At 34.1% G+C, this 12,916-nt stretch overlaps 1 protein-coding gene across 6 annotated transcripts in view; it reads left to right on the top strand.

The window, feature by feature from the left end:
* Rundc3b (RUN domain containing 3B) overlaps window positions 1-12,916 on the top strand; it is a 147,053-nt gene that overhangs the window by 119,037 nt on the left and 15,100 nt on the right. For 5 of the 6 annotated variants that reach the window (XM_078040489.1, XM_078040488.1, XM_078040491.1 and 2 more), the window contains one exon: window positions 3,253-3,399. The exons of the other annotated variant lie outside the window; for it this stretch is intronic. In XM_078040489.1, the coding sequence (XP_077896615.1) occupies window positions 3,253-3,399 (147 nt within the window). The remainder of the gene's footprint in view (window positions 1-3,252; window positions 3,400-12,916) is intronic. 6 annotated transcript variants of the gene reach the window in all.

The raw sequence follows: 12,916 nt of genomic DNA, 5'->3' as shown, positions 1-12,916 counted from the left end.
TTATTTAAGAGGTAGAAAATTAAATGGATCTTGAGAGATGAATAGAGTTTGGATCCTTTTAAATATAGTAGGGATATTATTAATGGTGGAGGAGTAAAGGCAAGGAGATGATATATTTTGGGCATATAAATAAATCTGAGTTTTTAATCATTATCGCTAATAAGGCAGCCTTGCAACTTACTCTGAGCTCTATTTTAGCATTAAAAGTGTCAGAAACTGCCTCAAAGAAAGACTTGATGGAGTTATATCTAGCTTAAAATCCATAAAATCTTTCTTTAAATTGTTTTTGAAAATTCAATTATGTTATTTTGAGGGACCAAATTCCTGAATAATTTATCTTGAGAATCTAAAAAGAAATTAATTACTAGAAATTTAGAGGTACATACCACATGAAAGTTATTAAAATTAACTGTGATGACTGTATTATTATTACTTTCTTAGGCAATTAAACGATTTTCCTTGAGTGGAACTTTCTGTAAAATCTTTACCTCAATGAGAGAATAGTAAATCTATGATTTATATCATAGATGAATGATTAGTAGAATCTATCACATATAGAATAGTTCCATGTTTTTAGAGTAGCTAACTTCAGCATTAATTAGAGTTTCAATTAAAGTAAAATGCTAAACATTATATATTTTTACCTTTGCCACTGACTTAATACCTTTATGTGATGACAATTGTTGACTAATTTAAAGTAAATCCATTATAAGCTGGAACAAATAAGAAAAATATCATCAGACTCTTATTAGGGTTATTTGAATCAGTTTGAATAGGTCTTGATATTAAGAGTATATTTTCCTGGTTCTAAGGTAAGTGGTAGGATTCTTTGATTCCAGCCAATCACAATCAATTCTTTAGTACAAGTAGAATTCTTTAAAAAGATATCAGCAACTCACAGAATAGATAGATGACTGGAGAAATAAATCTGGAAGGAAAAGCTACTCCCAGGGGCTGGAAATAGGGACTATGGGGAGGTCTCTATGCTCAGACACTCTGGTCAGAGCCCCACTGCTCAAGTGAATGAAGTACTGTCCTTTTACTAGCTCTAGTCAAGATAAAATCCAGGGATGGGATTTTTCAACCTAACTTAATTCATTTGCCTGTCCCATAGTGTACTGGAGTATACAGGAGTGGTGAAAGAAAGGGCCTTATGCAAGGATTCTCCAGGAACACTTCCTCTTCATAGTGGCAAGGCAAGTGCCCGGATTTCCTGTCTCCAGATTCCTCACAAAAGAAGGAAAAAAGATGAACAGAAACTACACCTATCCTGTGCACTGAAATGCCTCATCTCCTGTTTCAGAGGATCGGACAACTGTCCATAGAAAACAGGATTTCTAAGAACAGAGGTCTAAAGACATACTTTAACCTGTCATTAGGCAAAAATTCTCTATGGACAAGTGTTGTGTAAAAACTTTGGTGAAATTTTAGTTTTTTCTTCTATTTTTTATGAGGTGTAAAATTTCTCAATTTTTCAGAAAGAATATTTTATAAATTAGAAATTGTTCAGTTGCTTATTAACAAGAGTTCTACCAGTGTCCTTACCTCACACATGCACATTTGCTTGTCTCACATCCTGCTCAGTTAGGATTTTGAAGTTGAGTTTTCTAGTGATGATGTTCACTAGAAACCCCGAGAAAGGGAATATGTAAGAGAAAAATCTACTAAGAAAACCAAAAATAATGATAGTTTATTATAATAGATTATCTTGCCAATAATCCTCAGTTCTGCTTTACATGATTTCTATATCAATCTTAAAATTACTTTAAAACTTTGCTGTTTTCATTTTAAAAACAAGGTTAAAATACCTTTAAAGATCTTTTCTGAATTTTTCATTTATATTCTAGTTCAAGGAAATTGTGGCAACTAACCAAAAAGATTATCTTCATGGGATACATTATCACTGACTTTGCCTATTTTACTTATTACATTTTGAGAGTCTAGTGCTTATATTAGATGTTTTTTTGTGGACATTATAGGACAAATATTTTTCAACATATACAGATTGTGAAAAATCCTAAATATTTGCCTATGGTCTGGTTGAGACATGTAAAAATGGTAATTCTTTTACAATCACTGTTAAGTTAGAGGGGATATGCCGGTTGATTTTCCTAAGTGCAGGGTTGTTCTGTCAGTACCTCATTTCCTCCCCTCTCTTGCCTCCCAACACAGAACTATTGTCTGTAGAAGTTGTTGGCATACACAAATGACTTCCTTGCTTCTGACTTGATGGTTCCAAACCTTGGCACACTAAGGTCATGGACTCCTGTCTGAGGATGTGCATTGCCAAGATGATTTTTAAGGCTCTGTATACATACAGCAGATCTCTACTTTTAAACCTTCTGTAACCATAAACTTAAACATTGAATTTGTTTCATGAAGATGATCACTTGGTTCATACAGTTGAAATTTTAGCAAAAAGATATTTGTTTTGTAAGTTGTTATTCACAATAACATTTCTACAAAAATTAAAGGAAGGAAACAAACAAAAAATAAAACCACAAATTGTTACGATGGCTTTATTCTATAGTTGGAATATATCCAGTGGCTTATATTGTTCACTGCAGCTGTCACTGGTTTAATCAAATTCATGAAGATTTATAGTCATATCCATCAAAAACAGTTATGGGAATCTCATGGATTTTTTATTTTGTATTTTTCTGTACCCTTTATTTATTTTTCTTTTCTTTTTCTTTTTTTTTTTTGTGGTAGTGCTGAGGATTGAACCCAGGGCTTTGTGCATGGGAGGCAAACGCTCTACCAACTCTATATAACCAGCCCTGCAACCTTTCTTCTAAAATTTATTTTAATTGCTTTTTGCTTATTTGAGTTAAATTGCTTTTGGAGGTTGTTTCTGAGTTTTGAAGCCAGAAAAATCATACACTTGAAATCTTAAATGTTTTAAATGGCACCAAATAACTTGTATCTTTAGGCTATCACCATTGTATTTTAGTTATGATGTAAAATGCTTCTTTGGTCCATTAGTCTTTTAGTAATAATCTCTGTGGAAAATATAGAAAGTCAGAGTTTCAATAGTAGTGATTTATTATAATCAGCAGAGAAAGAAAATAAAGCATATACTGCAGAAGACAAAACAGCCATAGTCCCAGCCAGTCTTGCTATAGTTTTGTTCACAATCTATTAACATACCACTTTTAAAAGATTAATTTTGGGGACCTAAATTGATATCATTAGGTTCCTCTGCCATTGTAACAGTGAAGACAAAAGCACTCACCATCTTAATATTCACAGGACTGTGCTAAAGAATAATGATTTAAGATCAAGACAAGAGTTAACTGCCCACCTCACCAACCAGTGGCCTTCCCCAGGAGCTCTGGATGTCAATGCTGTTGCCTTGGATACGTTGCTTTACCGAAAACACAATAAACAGTGGTATGAGTAAGTGTAACACCTTTTTTTCCAACTAATTACAAATTCAGTTGTACCAAAACATGTGGCTCTCCACTTTGGTGTCTCAGTTATTCTGAATTTATTACTAGCTTAGAGCAAAGATAGGCTTTAGGTCTACTTTGGTAAAGTTAGACAGTCGATGTATTAACATTTTGAAGCCAAGGCACCCTGGGGAAGTAAAACATCTTAGAAATTCTCATGTAGTATTATTGGACCAGCTATCTGCTTCTTCTGTTAAATTTTTAGCCAGTCCTTTGGTTACATCTATGAGCTTATGTTTAATGAACCATTTAGTTTTTAATTCTAGTTTTGGTGTTATATTTGCTTAGAATTAATTTTTCTGCTTGTTAAAAGACGTAAGACTGCACCTCATGAAAGGATATAAAGATATATACTTGTTCTTGGTGGGTCTGAAAGTGTTATGTTCATTTTCAGTAAATTTAATTTTAGAAGCTATAAAAAATATAATGACTACCTATGGGCCACAAACCCTTTTCCTATTTCTTTGCCTTGATAGTTCAGGACTATTTCTTTTAGTCATAGTATCTTAATGTTAAATGAGCTACAAATTGTAGGTAATCTTCATTTTGAAAAATCTCTAAGTGTATTATTTTCTTTTGGCTATTAGCCACTTTTCTATCTTAATCATTTGTTTCACTATGGTTTTTGTCTTTAGTTAATTTTCTGATTATTTTCTCTGAAATCCTTCCCTCCTGTCCCCACGTGTTGCTTTTTTCCCTTTTCTCTATCACTTTTCTCATTTTCCTTCTTCCTTCCCTTCTTTCTCTTCTTCTCTCCCCCCCCCCCTTTCTCTTTATCTCTGTTTTTTCTCTGTTTCTCTCTGGAGTTCTTGATTTTAGTTTTCACTGTTAGAGCCATACCTTTCTTGAACCAGATAATTGCAAAATAAATCAGTAGTACTCTTCAAATATTACATCTATTTCCTAGTATAATTCAAGGTATTGACTTTGGATATTTTGTAGATTAGGATCTAGTTTATATACTCTTATAAAAGTTTTAAATGACTAGAATATGATTGTGTATGATTTTACCTTTCTGTGGCATATTTAATTAATAGAAAATATTTTATTTCTAATTTGTGATTGAAAAATAGAATTTATAGCAGTATTTGGTATATTTTATAAATAACATATGTGATATTTTTTGCTTTTTTACTGTGAAATTATGATATTAAAAATAATCTTGATAAGTTAAAAGACTGCCTTTTTTTGGTACTGCAGTTGAACCCAGCGGTGCTTTACCATTGAGCTATATCTTCGGTCCTCATTTATTTATTTATTTTTAATTTCGAGATAGGGTCTTGCTGAGTTGCTGAGGATCTCACTAATTTGAGCTGTGGCTATCCCTGAACTTGCAAACCTCCTGCCTCAGCCTTCTGTGTTACTGGAATTATAAACCTAATAATATGCCACCATGCCCATATCAAAAACTGTGCCTTTTAATTGTAATATTCATATTGTTATGTCAGAGAGAAGGAAGTAAATATTTTATCCAGAAGACATGTGCCCTTTCCTACCTGCAAAGTTGCCTATCAAAGGGCCTATAAAGACTCTCTAGATTTTTTTTTTAATTTCTAGTTTACCTCTGCATGTGTAAATGACTGGTTTTTATGAAGTAGTATAGCTGCAGCAAAAGTAATTGCAGTCTCAAAAAAGAAGGCAGATAAACTGCCTGTTGGTTGGTAAGCATAGATCTAGATTTTATGATTCTTGATTCAGTTAATCCATTAGCTTAAGAGGAGATTCTCTTCCCTTTTAGCATCATCATTTAATCTAACCTGCCCTTAGATGTTGGCACTGATTTTGGATGGCCCTTTTTCCGAACTAATATTCCTGAACAAAAATTATACAGATGGAGAGGGTACAGGAATCACTGAGCCTAGAGTCTAGTCAGTATTTGTTAAGCTATATCTGCCTCTTATTGCTGTGTAACACAGAAGTACTTTCTCTTATCCTTTTCCTTCTCTGCATGTATTACTGGAGATAATGCCTGTTTAACTGAATTTTAAGCATCAAATGAGGCAAAAAATTATCTGGCCCTTAATTGCTTCTTATGAATCTTTATATACTCTGTATCATCATTGTCTCTAATATAATGCTGTATTTTCCGTGTAAAACAATGTAGAACAACCACCTAAAGTTCCTTTCTGAATTTTACATAAAAAATGACCAGCAAATCCCAGTTGTTCTGAATAGATAATCCCAGTTGTGTCATTTAAAAAGGGAAGCTTGGATTTTCAGACTAGAGAGATTCTTCATAAATCCTGTTTGAAACTAATTGTAGCTTTTCATCAGGTTATAGTTTTTGCTCTCCTCAAATTTATAATATGAGCCAAGATTCTTGAACTTTCTGATCATTAATTCCTTTTAATTTGACCAGCATCTTAAATAAATTCAACCAATAATTATTGAAAACCTACAAATTATAGAGGTGATATCTAAAACCTTTTAAATAAAAATATTAGCTGTGTTGGTAATTTGGAGAAACTGACCCTATAATTTGTTAGTCTTAATGCTAATAGATTTTTTTTCTATGATGAATAGGTATATAGCTTTTCCTCTGAGAACTCTGTAACTTTATTCTACCAACTATCCCAAGACAGCTTTAAGAAGAAATAAAATGTTAAAAGCAAAAATTTGAACAAATTGAACTTTGTAACAGCAAAGAACATTTCGCAAATTAGGCAGTACATAGAACCAGAAAGGGTTCAGGCATTCCATCCAGCAGTAGAAGCAGCAAGCTTGTTGTATAGGCTGAATAGGAAGCAGAGTAGAGAAATTATCTGATAGGCTACAGCTAAGCCTCTGCCTTGTTTGGGTATAGTGTGATGATGCGTTTCTCTTATTTGGGTGTGGTGTGATGAGTTGACTGCCTGTGATTGGCTGAAGTTTGGCGCTTTGTTAAAAAACAAATATGCTCTTGAATAGGTTTCATCAGTTCATAGCTTTCTTTACACACATTCACACACATGCACACACCTAAATTAGGTTTCAATTTGTTTATGTATTAGATTGCAGTTCGTTACTGGGAACTCAACATAGTGACATAGCCTAAAACTAATGGCCTCCTATTTATGTAATTTAGAGTGTACTGTACTATTCTGTTTAATGAATTTGTTGGTTTGTTTACATTTCTTAAATTGAACTATTAGGTATCTTGATTATGTTGTCACCTCCTTATGGAGTGATCTTTATTGTTACCTACTTATGATTTCTTTCAAAATTTCCATTTGCTATGCTGGTTACAAAACTTTTAAAACATGATTTCCAGTTTATTTCTTGATTACCTAGACCTGACATGATTATCTAGGGTGGTTTTATATCTTTTCCCTTATTTTTTTAAATTTATATATGACAGCAGAATGTATTACAATCTAATTATACATATAGAGCACAATTTTTCATATCTCTGGTTGTAGACACAGTATATTGACACCAATTTGTGTCTTCATACCTGTACTTTGGATAATAATGAACATCCCATTCCACCTTCATTAATAACTCCATATTCCTCCCTTCCTCTCCAAACCCTCTGCCCTATCTAGAGTTCATCTATTCCTCCCATGCTCTCGCTCCCTATCCCAATATGAATCAGCCTCCTTATATCAAAGAAAATATTCGGCATTTGTTTTTTGGGGATTGACTAACTTCACTTAGCATTATCTTCTCTAACTTTATCCATTTATCTGCAAATGCCATGATTTTATTCTCTTTTATTGCTAAGTAACATTCCTTTGTTTGTATATGCCACATTTCTTTTATCCTAGTAAAGGGCATCTAGGTTGGTTCCACAGTTTAGCTGTTGTGAATTGTGGTACTATAAACATTGATGTGGCTGTGTCCCTGTAATATGCTGTTTTTAAATTTTTTGGGTATAGACCAAGGAGAGGAATAGCTGGCTCATATGGTGGTTCCATTCCCAGTTTTCCAAGAAATCTCCATACTGCTTTCCATATTGGCTACACCAGTTTGCAGTCCCATCAGCAGGGTATGAGTGTATCTTTTTCCCCACATCTTCGCTAACACTTATTGTTGTTTGAGTGCATAATAGCTGCCATTCTGACTGGAATTAGATGAAATCTTAAGAGTGGTTTTGATTTGCATTTCTCTAATTGCTAGTGATGATGAACATTTTTTCATGTATTTGTTGATTGATTGTACATCATCTTCTGAGAAGTGTCTCTTCAGGTCCTTGGCCCATTTATTGGGTTATTTGTTTTTTTTTTGGTGTTTAGCTTTTTGAGTTCCTTATATACCCTAGAGATTAGTGCTCTATCTGATGTGTGAGGGGTAAAGATTTGCTCCCTAGATGTAGGCTGTCTATTCACATCACAGAATGTTTCTTTTGTTTTTTTAGTTTGGGTCCATCCTATTTATTGATTCTTGATTTTAATTCTTACACCTTATTAAGGAGGTTGGGGCCTAATCCCACATGATGGAGATTAGGACCTACTTTTTCTTCTATTAGACACAGGGTCTCTGGTTGTATTCCTAAGTCCTTGATCCATTTTGAGTTGAGTTTTGTGCAAGGTGAGAGATGGGGATTTAATTTCATTTTGTTGCATATGGATTTCCAGTTTTCCCATCACCATTCATTGAAGAGGCTATCTTTTCTCCAATGCACGTTCTTGGCACCTTTGTCTAATATAAGATAATTGTAGTTTGTGGGTCAGTTTCTGTGTCCTTTATTCTGTACCATTGGTCTACCAGTCTGTTTTGGTGCCAATACCATGCTGTTTTTGTTACTGTTGCTCTGTAGTATATAGTTAAAGGTCTGGTATAGTGATGCCACCTGCTTCACTCTTCCTGTTAAGGATTGCTTTAACTATTCTGGCTCTTATTTTTCCAGATGAATTTCATAATTGCTTTCTCTATTTCTATGAGGAATGTCATTGGGATTTTGATCAGAATTTCATTAAATCTGTATAATGTTTTTGGAAGAATGGTCATTTTGATAATATTAATTCTTCCTGTCCAAGAGCAAGGTAAATCTTTCCATCTTCTAAGGTATTCTTTGATTTCTTTCTTTAGGGTTCTATAATTTTCATTATATAGATCTTTCACCTCTTTTGTTGGTTCCCAAATATTTTTTTTTGAGGCTATTGAGAATGGGTTAGTTTTCCTCATTTCCCTTTCTGAGGATTTGTCACTGATATACAGAAATGCTATTGATTTATGGGTGTTGATTTGATATCCTGCTGCTTTGCTGAATTCATTTACTAGTTCTAGAAGTTTTCTGGTGGAACTTTTAGGGTCTTCCAGGTATAAAATCATATCATCAGCAAATAGTGCTTATTTGAGTTCTTCTTTTCCTATGTATATCCCTTTAATTTCTTTCATCTCTCTAATTGTTCTGGCCAGTGTTTCAAGAACTGTGTTAAATAGAAGTGGTGAAAGAGAGCATCCCTGTCTTGTTCCAGTTTTTAGAGGGAATGCCTTCAATTTTTCTCTATCTAGAATTATGCTGGGCTGGGGCTTAGCATAGATAGTCTTTATGTTATTGAACTATGTTCCTGTTATCCCTAGTTTTTCTAGTGTTTTGAACATAAAGGGGTGCTGTATTTTGTCAAATGCTTTTTCTGCATCTATTGAGATGATCATATGATTCTTATCTTTAAGTTTATTGATGTGATGAATTACATAGAGGGAATGCCTTCAATTTTTCTCTATCTAGAATGATGCTGGCCTGGGGCTTAGCATAGATAGTCTTTATGATATTGAACTATGTTCCTGTTATCCCTAGTTTTTCTAGTGTTTTGAACATAAAGGGGTGCTGTATTTTGTCAAATGCTTTTTCTGCATCTATTGAGATGATCATATGATTCTTATCTTTAAGTTTATTGATGTGATGAATTACATTTATTGATTTTCGTATGTTGAACCAACCTTGCATCCCTGGGATGAATCTCACTTGATCATAGTGCATGATATTTTTGATAATTTTTTGTATTCAATTTGCCAGAATTTTATTGAGAATTTTTGCATCTATGTTCATTAGAAATATTGATCTGAAGTTTTCGTTTTTTGATGTGTCTTTTCCTGGTTTTGAAATCAGACTGACATTGCCCTCATAGAGTTTGGAAGTGCTGCCTCTTTTTCTATGTCCTGAAATACATTGGAGAGTATTGGTATTAGTTCTTCTTTAAAGGTCTTGTAGAACTCGACTGTGTATCCATCCGGTCCTGGGCTTTTCTTAGTTGGTAGATTTTGATGGCATTTGCTATTTTGTCACTTGAAATTGATCTGTTTAAATTATGTATATCATCCTGATTCAATGTGGGAAAATTATGACTCTAGAAATTTGTCAATGCCTTTGATATTTTCTATTTTATTGAAGTATAAGTTTTCAAAATAATTTCTAATTATTCTCTGTATTCTGTAGTATCTGTTGTGATATTTCCTTTTTCATCACATATGTTAATAATTTGAGTTTTCTCTCTCCTTTTCTTTGTTAGCATAGCTAAAGGTCTGTCAATTTTATTTATTTTTTCAAAGAACCAATTTTTTGCTCTGTCAGTTTTTTCAGTTGTTTCTTTTGTTTCATTTTCATTGATTTCAGCTCTGATTTTAATTATTTCCTGTCTTCTGCTGCTTTTGGTATTGATTTGTTTTTTTTTCTAGGGCTTTGAGATGTAGTGTTAAGTCATTTATTTGTTGACTTTTTCTTCTTTTAAGGAATGAACTTCACACAATGAACTTTCCTCTTAGAACTGCTTTCATAGTGTCCTTAAGATTTTAATATGAAGTATCTGTGTTCTAATTCACCTCTAAAAACTTTTTAATCTCCTCCTTGATGTCTTCTGCAATGCATTGTTCATTCAGTAGCATACTATTTAGTCTCCAGGTATTGGAGTGGCTTTTATTTCTTATTTTATCATTCATTTCTAATTTCATTCCATTATGATCTAATAGAATGCAGGGTAGTATCTCTACATTTTGTTATATTTGTTAAGAGTTGCTTTGTGGTATAGTATATGGTCTATTTTAGAGAAGGATCCACGTGCTACTGAGAAGAAAGTATATTCTCTCATTGAAGGATAGACATATATGTCAGTGTCTAAGTTATTGATTGTATTATTGAGTTTTATAGTTTCTTTGTTCAACTTTTGTTTGGAAGATCTATCTAGTGATGAAGGAGGTGTGTTAAAGTCACCCAAAATTATTGTTTTGTGGTTTGTTTGACTCTTGAACTTGAGAAGAGCTTGTTTGATGAACATAGCTGCTCTCTTTGGGGCATATATATTTATAATTGTTAAGTCTTGTTAAGGTTCCCTTGAGCAGTATGTAGTGTGCTTCTTTATTCTTTTTGATTGACTTTACTTTGAAGTCTACTTTATTTGATATGAGGATGGAAACTTGCTTCCACAGTCCATGTGAGTGATATGATTTTTCCCAACCCTTAACCTTCAATCTGTGAATGTCTTTTTCCATGAAATGAGTCTTTTGGAGGCAGCATATTGTTGGGGCTTTTTTTTTTTTTTAATCTGATCTGCTAGTCTATGTCTTTTGATTGGCAAGTTTAGGCCATTAACATTCAGGGCTATTATTGAGATATGATTTGTATTCCCAGCCATTTTTATTTATTTTTAGTATTTAACATGACTTGATTTCTCCTCTGATTAGATTTTGCTTTAGTAATCCCTCCCTCTGCTGATTATCATCATTGTTGTTCATTTCCTCTTCTTGAAGTATTTTGCTGAGGATGGTCTGTAATGCAGGTTTTCTAGTTGTAAATTCTTTTGACTTTTGTTTATTAAGGAAGGTTTTTATTTCATTATCAAACCTAAAGCTTAGTTTTGCTGGATATAAGATTCTTGGTTGGCATCCATTTTCTTTCAGAGCTTGGTATATGTTGTTCCACGATCTCCTGGCTTTGAGGGTCTGGGTTGAAAAATCTGCTGAGATACGAATTGGTCTCTCCTTGTATGTGATCTGATTCCTCTCTCTTGTAACTTTTAAGATTCTATCCTTATTCTGTATGCTAGGCATTTTTATTATAATGTGCCTAGGTGTAGATCTGTTGTAATTTTGTACATGCGCTGCCCTGTAAGCCTCTTGTATTTGGTTTTCCAATTTGTTCTTTATGCATGGGAAATTTTCCGATATTATCTCATTGAAGAGATTGTACATTCCTTTGGTTTGAAACTCTGTGCCTTCCTCTATCCCAATAACTCTTATATTTGGTCTTTTGATGCTGTCCTATAATTCTTGGATGTTCTGTTCATGATTTCTAACTATCTTCATTGTGTGATCAACTTTATTTTCCAGATTATATACTTTATCTTCATTATCTGACATTCTTTCTTCCAAGTGAGCTAGTCCATTGGTTATGCTTTCTATTGAGTTTTTTATTTGATTTATTGTATCCTTCATTTCAAAGATTTGACTGTTTTTTTTCAGAGTATCTCTCTCTTGAAGTAATCTTTTGCTACCTGTATTTGCTCTCTTATCTCATTGTTGGAGTGATCAATCTTTGCTTGTATTTGCTCATTTAGGTCTTCTTTAATTCACTGATCATTTTAATTATGAACTTTCTGAACTGCTTCTCTGACATCTCATCAACTTTGCTGTCCATGGGTTCTGTTATCAGAGTGTCCTGGTTTGTTTGGGGCACTTTCCTTCCTTGTTTTTTCATGGTGTCTATGTCTTCCTTTCTTGCAGAGTGGATCTGAGATATTAGTTTCTTCCCTGTATTCTTGTAGTACCTGTGCATATTGTCTGTACCTCACCTGTTGGGCTTACAGATCTTGCTGGTGTCCCTCAATGAATGCTACTGCATCCTGGATCTGGATCCTGCTTAAGTTGGAGTGGGTGGATCTGGGCTGCTTGCCTTGATCTCCTGCAGTAGTCTGCTGGTTGGAAGGGGAAGTCCTGCACCAAAGGATAGGCTCTGGTGGTGTCTGTCCCACCTGGGGAGGGGTGAACTGGGCCTACTGAGAGCCCGATTCCCATATAGGCTAGTGTGGGCAGTCTGGGCTGGATCTTGGCTCCCCCTGTAGTCCACTGGTCAGAAGGGGTGGTTCTGCACCAGAGGCTACACTCTATCGAGTATCTGCCCCTCCAGGGAAAGGGTGGACCAGGCCTGCTGTGTTTCTGGGCCCTGCAGAGGCCGGTGTGAGTGGATCTGTCTCCCATATTTTGAACATGGCAATACCATGTTTAAAAATTGATAAAAACAATTAGGATTACAGGAAAATCTCAATACTAAATAAGTATATAAAGCATGCTCTCCTAACACAACATGGAATAATTGCTTACTTTTTTGTTTCCAATATGTTATGTCTTAATATTTTATATTCATGAAGTCTAGGTACGATGAGCCTGTTAGATGATCTGTTATGTAACCTCATTAGAGTATTGCCTAACTCAACTAATCTTACACTAAAAGATCAGAATCCTTGTCATCATACTTATGTTTTCTACTTGTTTTTTTTTTTTAGGTCTTTCAATCATTGATTTCCAATTTGCCTGTTACTCAGACTGTA

The sequence above is a fragment of the Ictidomys tridecemlineatus genome, chromosome 2, assembly GCF_052094955.1.
Source record: "Ictidomys tridecemlineatus isolate mIctTri1 chromosome 2, mIctTri1.hap1, whole genome shotgun sequence".
NCBI lineage: Eukaryota > Metazoa > Chordata > Mammalia > Rodentia > Sciuridae > Ictidomys > Ictidomys tridecemlineatus.
Note: the sequence above shows the minus strand (reverse complement) of the source record. Positions and strands in the feature narration are given on the sequence as shown.